The 7,202-nt window shown below is 39.9% G+C and overlaps 1 protein-coding gene across 1 annotated transcript; it reads left to right on the plus strand.

Moving 5' to 3' along the window:
* Nucleotides 1-1,739: 1,739 nt before the first annotated feature.
* Taf7 (TAF7 RNA polymerase II, TATA box binding protein (TBP)-associated factor, 55kDa) lies at nt 1,740-4,067 on the plus strand. Its single transcript, XM_013020453.1, has 2 exons — nt 1,740-2,000; nt 2,118-4,067. Exon 2 carries the CDS (start codon nt 2,471-2,473, stop codon nt 3,515-3,517), a length of 1,047 nt encoding a protein of 348 aa, XP_012875907.1. The 5' UTR covers nt 1,740-2,000; nt 2,118-2,470; the 3' UTR covers nt 3,518-4,067.
* The last annotated feature ends 3,135 nt before the right edge of the window (nt 4,068-7,202 follow it).

A 7,202-nucleotide genomic window follows, 5' to 3' on the forward strand; every position in this document is an offset into this window, starting at 1 on the left:
CACTTCCAGCTTTTTTCTTTTTGCTTATATGGTGCTGAGGAATCGAACCCAGGGCCTCTGGCATGCAAGGCATGTGCTCTACCACTGATCCACCTTCCCAGCCCTAAGATATATTTTTTCAAGAGCATATTCCCAGTTACCTACTTCCTTCAAGTAGGCCCAATCTTCTACTTTCACCACCTTCCAATATTACCAACAGTGACAGATCATGAATCTATCAAGGGATTATTTCAATTAGTTAGGAGTACTAAAAATCTAATCACTTGACAAATTCCCATCAGCTTGCAACCAAGTTTGTAAAACATGAACCTGGGGGACAGTTCATATACAAACCATAACACACATACCTCCTATACCACAATCAACACTAGCTTTAACTAGAAAGGAAATGGGAATAAAGTGGCTTCATCTCATTTTAATGCAACATAGAATATTTTCTTTCACAAATTACTATAGGATGCACACTATATTTTTCTAGGTGGACCAACTGTTTCATTCCATTAGTAATGTGTGTGTGTGTGTGTGTGTGTGTGTGTGTCCTATGTTCTCATATTAGGCAAATGGACAGAATAAATAAGACAAAGACTTCAATCTAGGGCAAGGAATCACTAGTCACATCTGAGCAGAGTTACCTTAATTTAAGAGGTTAGTAGAATTTATAAAATTAAATTATAAATGACCCAATGCTCCTATAGAGATCCAACTTAAAAAAATAAGTGAGAATGAACAGTAAGAAGTATAAACTGTAACATAGCTCTATGTCTAAGTTCTATAAATACATGTTAATGAATACTAGACTGCAAATAGAACACATAAATAAAAGCAAAATACTAGAGTTGAAGCGAATAATTTTCAGAGTAAGTATTATTTGCAAGTGACAGGCAGGGCATAATGTTTCACTTGATATACTAGTTTATTTAGACCTTTTGTCTACCAGGCAATTCTGCCCTAAAATGCTTTTTTTCATCTAGTCATGTACGTTATAAAGAAGATTCACCCATTCTCTGGAGACTCCAAAATAGAAATAAACCCAGAGCTTTGGTTCCCTTCCAGGCATCTTCATTATTCACAAAAGAAAGACTTGGAATTCTATAGCAGGTAGCAAGTCCTCCTCATTTCTTTTTATTTATTTACTTATTTAGGGTCCAGTCGTGGGGCCTGAACTCTGGGCCTGGGCTCTTCAGCTCTAGGCTAGTGCTCTACCCCTTGAGCCACAGCGCTACTTCCGGCTTTTTCTTTTTGCTTTTGTGGTGCTGAGGAATCGAACCCAGGGCCTCAGGCATGCAAGGCAAGCACTCTACCACTGAGCCACCTTCCCAGCCCTCTCCTCATTTCTTCGATTTGGATACTTTAAAATCCAGATTATCTGGATTAGTGGGTGGGGTATTTGAAACTTTCCAGAGGACTAAAATACTCTGCTCCCTGCTGTCTTTATCCTCCCGAAATCACCCGGAAGACTAGAAGCTATTCCGCCGCTTTTCGGGCGATTCAATAAACAAGGTGTCTATACGAGGACCCTAAGAACCCTCACCATTTATTTCCAAATCAGAGGCTCTTTTGGAAACATTGTCCTTTTAATCCAGTCAATGTAAACTCGGCTGGAAGACAACTCCCACAGCGCAAGTTGCGCATGCGCGAGTTAATGAGGCGGTACTTCCGTCCAGTTTGGGCTGTCACTCACAGTTATTGGCTCCGCCCCTCCGTGACGTAATGCTTTCAGCTTTATTAGGTTTCCGCGGGCTTGCCCGCGCCGGCCAGGGCGCGCGGGTGCTTGTTCGATTGAATGCGCGGAGCTGCGGAATTCTGCAATCTGGTGCCGGTAGCTGCGGGGTCTCCGTGATTCTTCGAGCTGCCTGCTCTGGATGCTTTTATTGGTAACCGGATCACTTTGCAAGGCAGCAAAAAGAACAAAGGACTCCTGGCTGAATTCACTGATCTACCGGCTTCCTCTTCCGTTTCGCTCGGGCCAGGGCAAGCTATTGTATAATCATCAGTGGGTGGTAAGTACCCGAGGTGGAGAGTGGTAACTGCGCCCCTCCTTTTGAATGTCTTTGTTGGGCTTGTGGATTGAGATTGTTTGCTAAATCTTAATTTCTGTGCCGAAAATCTCTCCGCAGAAGCCATTTGCTTTCCCTGCTGGCTCCGGCTAGCTCAGTCTTCATTGCACGGCAGCGACATCTAGAGGTTGAAACATGGTATTGCGGCTAAGAATCAAGTAAATGAAAATAAATAAGAAGCCAGAGTGTTAATGGTATTTCGTCAGTCATTTAGGGAAAAGACTTGGGATTCACTAAAAATTAAGACAAATTGGACGCTTAGCTGCTTTTCCAATTCGCTGCTGTTCTACTTGAAACTCTTTGTGATTAAAGATAACAGTCCATAGCGTATTGGTCTTTTTAACTGTTTCAGTAGCTGGAACTTTTTAGTGCAACAAGTGTTTGTTAGAGAAGTGAGTCACAAAGAAGAAAAGATGAGTAAGAGCAAAGATGATGCTCCTCATGAACTAGAGAGCCAGTTTATTTTACGCTTACCTCCAGAATATGCTGCTAATGTGAGGAGGGCAGTACAATCTGGCCATGTCAACCTGAAGGATAGATTGAGCATTGAGTTACATCCTGATGGGCGTCATGGAATTGTCAGAGTGGACCGGGTCCCTTTGGCTGCAAAACTGGTAGATCTGCCTTGTGTTATGGAAAGTTTGAAGACCATTGACAAAAAAACCTTTTACAAGACTGCCGATATCTGTCAGATGCTTGTATGCACGGTTGATGGTGATCTCTATCCTCCTGTGGAGGAACCAGTTGCTACTGCTGATCCCAAAGCAAGCAAGAAAAAAGATAAAGATAAAGAGAAAAAGTTTGTCTGGAACCATGGAATTTCTGCCCATAAAAATGTTAGAAAGAGAAGGTTCCGGAAGACAGCAAAAAAGAAGTATATTGAATCTCCAGATGTGGAAAAAGAAGTCAAGCGATTGCTTAGTACAGATGCAGAAGCTGTCAGTACTAGGTGGGAGATAATTGCTGAAGATGAAACGAAAGAGACAGAAAATCAAGGACTTGATATCTCCTCTCCAGGAATGTCTGGCCACAGGCAGGGCCATGACTCATTAGAACATGATGAGCTTCGAGAGATATTCAATGACCTGAGCAGCAGCAGTGAAGATGAAGATGAGACGCAGCATCAAGATGAAGAAGATGTAAACATCATTGACACAGAGGAAGATCTAGAGAGACAGCTACAGGATAAGCTAAACGAGTCAGATGAACAGCACCAAGAAAACGAAGGAACCAATCAGCTGGTTATTGGAATTCAGAAACAGATTGACAACATGAAAGGCAAGCTCCAAGAGACCCAGGACAGGGCAAAACGACAAGAGGATCTCATCATGAAAGTGGAAAACCTGGCTCTGAAGAACAGGTTTCAGGCTGTGCTAGATGAACTCAAGCAAAAGGAAGATAGAGAAAAGGAGCAGCTCAGCTCTTTGCAAGAAGAGCTAGAATCACTTCTAGAGAAATGAGAACATTGATACTTAATTTCAGTCCCCAGACTGGTTAGCATAAAAAACTTTCCTCATTTGGACTGGGTATTAAGACATTGCAATAGTTCTTATCTACTCCAATACTAAAAGTTGTGTTGAATTATCTGTCAATTTTCAGAACCATATTACTGGGTTGTACATTCTTTAAGATTTTAGGATTGCATAGGCAGAATAATGCTTGTTTTAGTAGGTTGGCATCATGTAATGTTAGTGATCTAAAAGTGACAAGATTAGTGAAATTAATAGTTAAGATTGATGAAAGTTGTAAGATTAGTGACATAAACAGCTCAGCCTTAAACAGCTTCACTGAAAGACTTTTGCTATTGTTTTTCTGTTTTCCAGAAGCTGCTATTGCTACTCTATGTTGTCATGTAAGATCATGAAGAAAAAACTAGTCTGGAAACAATAGAGCTAGTTTTAAATTATCCTTTGTCATATAAATGCTATTTACTACTTAAAGCTAATTCTCATATGTAGAGATGTGAATAATATAATTTTTATAACAATAAAAGCAAATATTTTCACTTTATAATATATCTTGTTCTTTCATGGGTAGTAGGAGTTGAGGTGGATTCTTGGGAGTTTAATTATTAAAAAATGTGATTTTGTTTTGCAGGCAAAGCAGATCTGTTGGGGGTTCAAAAAAAGAGGAATACTGCAAGGGCAGAGAAATTGAGAAGTGTCATCTTTGCATTCTATTAAGGTCCAGTGCACCTGCTCCAATTAGAGGTTGGGAATATTAGCTGAAGTTTTTTTCTATACCACTCTTAATGTTCCTAAATGAAAGCCAGATATATGCATCTTTCCAAAAGCACTAAGATTATCTGTATAAATATTGGAAGCAAAGAAACCACCAATTGCTGTCAAATACAGTTCATTGAACTATCCCATTGATATAGATTAAGATTATATTTCTTATTATTTTTAGTTTCTGTACTTATCCATTATTCTGACTAATGAAGAGATATATCTATATTATTTCTAAAGTAGCGCATCAAGGAATACATTGGTACCATTGGGCTGATATTTCAATTCATACTTCTCTCTTTTTGCTCTTTAGTTGTTGTTGGTTATGGGGCTTGAACCCTGCCTGGGTGTTGTCTCTGAACCTCTTCATACTCAAGGCTAGTGTTCTACCACTTGAGCCGCAATGCCACTTCTGGTTTTTGAACGGTTAATTGGAGATAATAGTCTCATGGGGACTTTTTTTCTTCTTGGGCTGGCTTTGAACTTCATTCCTCAGATCTCAGCCTCTTGAGTAGCTAGGATTATAGGCATGAGTCACCAGTTCCTGGCTCTCTCTTTTAATAGTAGGGTAACAGAGTATATGTAACCATCTAAAAGTAAAGACTGCTCAGGAGAATGAGCAGCAGGACTCAGAAACTAGTTGCCCCTCAGTTTTATATTCTCCTAAATTTAACATTCTCTGAAGAATTTAATATTTCATACTTGAGAACTATTTTTGAAAAGCCAGTTATATAATTTTGAGTTGCAACTCATTTCTGACTGATTAAATTTCAGTTTGAAGACAGTATCATGAAGTAAATGAGGTAAAACTTATCTTTGTTTTCTGTTTGACAGGAAACAGTCATGAAGTGTTGTCAGGCTGGGAAGGTGGCTCAGTGGTAGAGTGCTTGCCTTGCATGCATGAGGCCTGGGTTCAATTCCTCAGCACCACATAAGAAAAAAGCCGGAAGTGGCGCTGTGGCTCAAGTGGTAGAACGCTAGCCTTGAGCTGAAGAGCTGAGGGACAGAGCCCAGGCCCAGAGTTCAGGCCCTACGACCGGACCCCCCCCCAAAAAAAAAATCAATTGTCAAAATTAATCTGTGGTAATACTTGTGAATATTCAGAGGCTTTACAACAGTAATTTTTTTCCTCACACGTGATCATTACATTTTACCAAAATATTTCCACAAACTTAAGATTTTAAAATAGAGGAAGCAAGTTCCCTTCACTATCTAGCTTTGGAGTATTTCTTGAGGTTTGTAAATAATAAAAAGCAAGTTTTCAGAATGGAGCTGTACCTGGTTCCAGTGGCTCACGTCTTAGGATTGTGGTTCGAAGCCAACCCAGGCAGAAAAGTCCCCATGAGACTCTTTAATAAACCATTCAAAAACCAGAAGTTAAGTGGTAGAACTCTAGCCTTGAACATAAAGAAGCTCAAGGACAGTGTCCAGGCCCTGAATTCAAGCCCCACAACCAACAACAAAAATGGAAATGGAGTGGTGGCTTAAGTGGTAGAACAGCCTTGAGTGAAAAAGCCAAAGGACAGTGCGGAGGCTCTAAGTTCAAGCCCCAGTACCTGCCCCAAAAAATGAAAGCAAGTTTTCTTAACATGTTAGGTGACAGGTAATAAATTCTATTGAGTATGGCTAAGTACTTTGCTACACTTAAAAGATTGACACTGGAACAGTTACAATCATATTTGATAGTGCAGTGGATCATTTATCAAAATATTTATTCTTACCAGGCTCTGAACACCAGTGATAACTGAGTTCTAGCAATAATGGAAAGGAAAGATTAGCTAAGTACACTGGACAGAACAGCCTCCTGATCTCATTTCATTACTCCTTGTTCACTTATTAGCTGTTTGAATAATTAAGTCCACATTTTAGGGTGGATTTAAAATGTATTTTAATGAAAATACTTTCTCAATAAATGAGAGTGACTTGCATTTTTAATCTGAAGTTGTTATGGCATCAGGATTATGTTCCTTGGTGAACAGGCTCTTTAGATTCTACCAAAAAATAGGAATGCTTCACAAATAGGAATGCCATCCTTTCACAGGGGTCATGTTAATCTTTGTATCATTCCAGTTTTAGTGCATATGCTGCCAAATCCACATTTTTTTTTTTTTTTTTGGTCGGTCATGGGGCTTGAACTCTGTCCCTCAGCTCTTCAGCTCAAAGCACTTGAGCCACAATGCCATTTCTGGTTTTCTGGTGGTTTGCTGGAGATAAGAGTCTCAGGAACTTTCCTGCCCAGGCTGGGTTTGAACCATGATCCTCCGATCTCAGCCTCCTGAGTAGCTAGGATTACAGGCGTGAAACACTGGTGCCCAGCTAAATCCACATTTTAAAACTATCTTGTCTGGAGTTTAGATTTAGTTTATTAACTATCTATACTTGGAAGTATCCCTCAGGCAGCTCAACTCAGTATTCAAAATAAAACTGGTCCTCATTCCCTGAAAACTTGCTCTCCTTCTGGGCTCTTCTGTATTTTGATGAAAATAATTGCTACTCCATATACCTCAGCTATTGAAACCAGAAGCTTGAGCCCTAACTTTTTTTTTTTTTTTGGCTAGTCCTCAGCTTGAACTCAGGGCTTGGGCACTATCCCTGAGCTTCTTTTGCTCAAGGCTAGCACTAGCACTCTACCACTTGAACCACAGCTCCACTTCCAGCTTTTTCTGTTTATGTGGTACTGAGGTATGGAACCAAGGGCTTCATGCATACTAGGCAAGGACTATCACTAAGCCACATTCCCAGCTAACTTTTTTTTCTTTTTGGACATGGATTTTTTAAATTTAATTTTTAATTTTAATTCAATTTTTTTTTTTTTTTTTTTTTTTGCTGTTCCTGGGGCTTGAACTCAGGGCCTGATCACTATCCCTGAGCTTTTGTGCTCAAGACTAATGCTGTATCATTTGAGCTACAGCTCTGC

This window comes from Dipodomys ordii, unplaced genomic scaffold (genome assembly GCF_000151885.1).
Source record: "Dipodomys ordii isolate 6190 unplaced genomic scaffold, Dord_2.0 Scaffold50, whole genome shotgun sequence".
NCBI classification, from domain to species: domain Eukaryota; kingdom Metazoa; phylum Chordata; class Mammalia; order Rodentia; family Heteromyidae; genus Dipodomys; species Dipodomys ordii.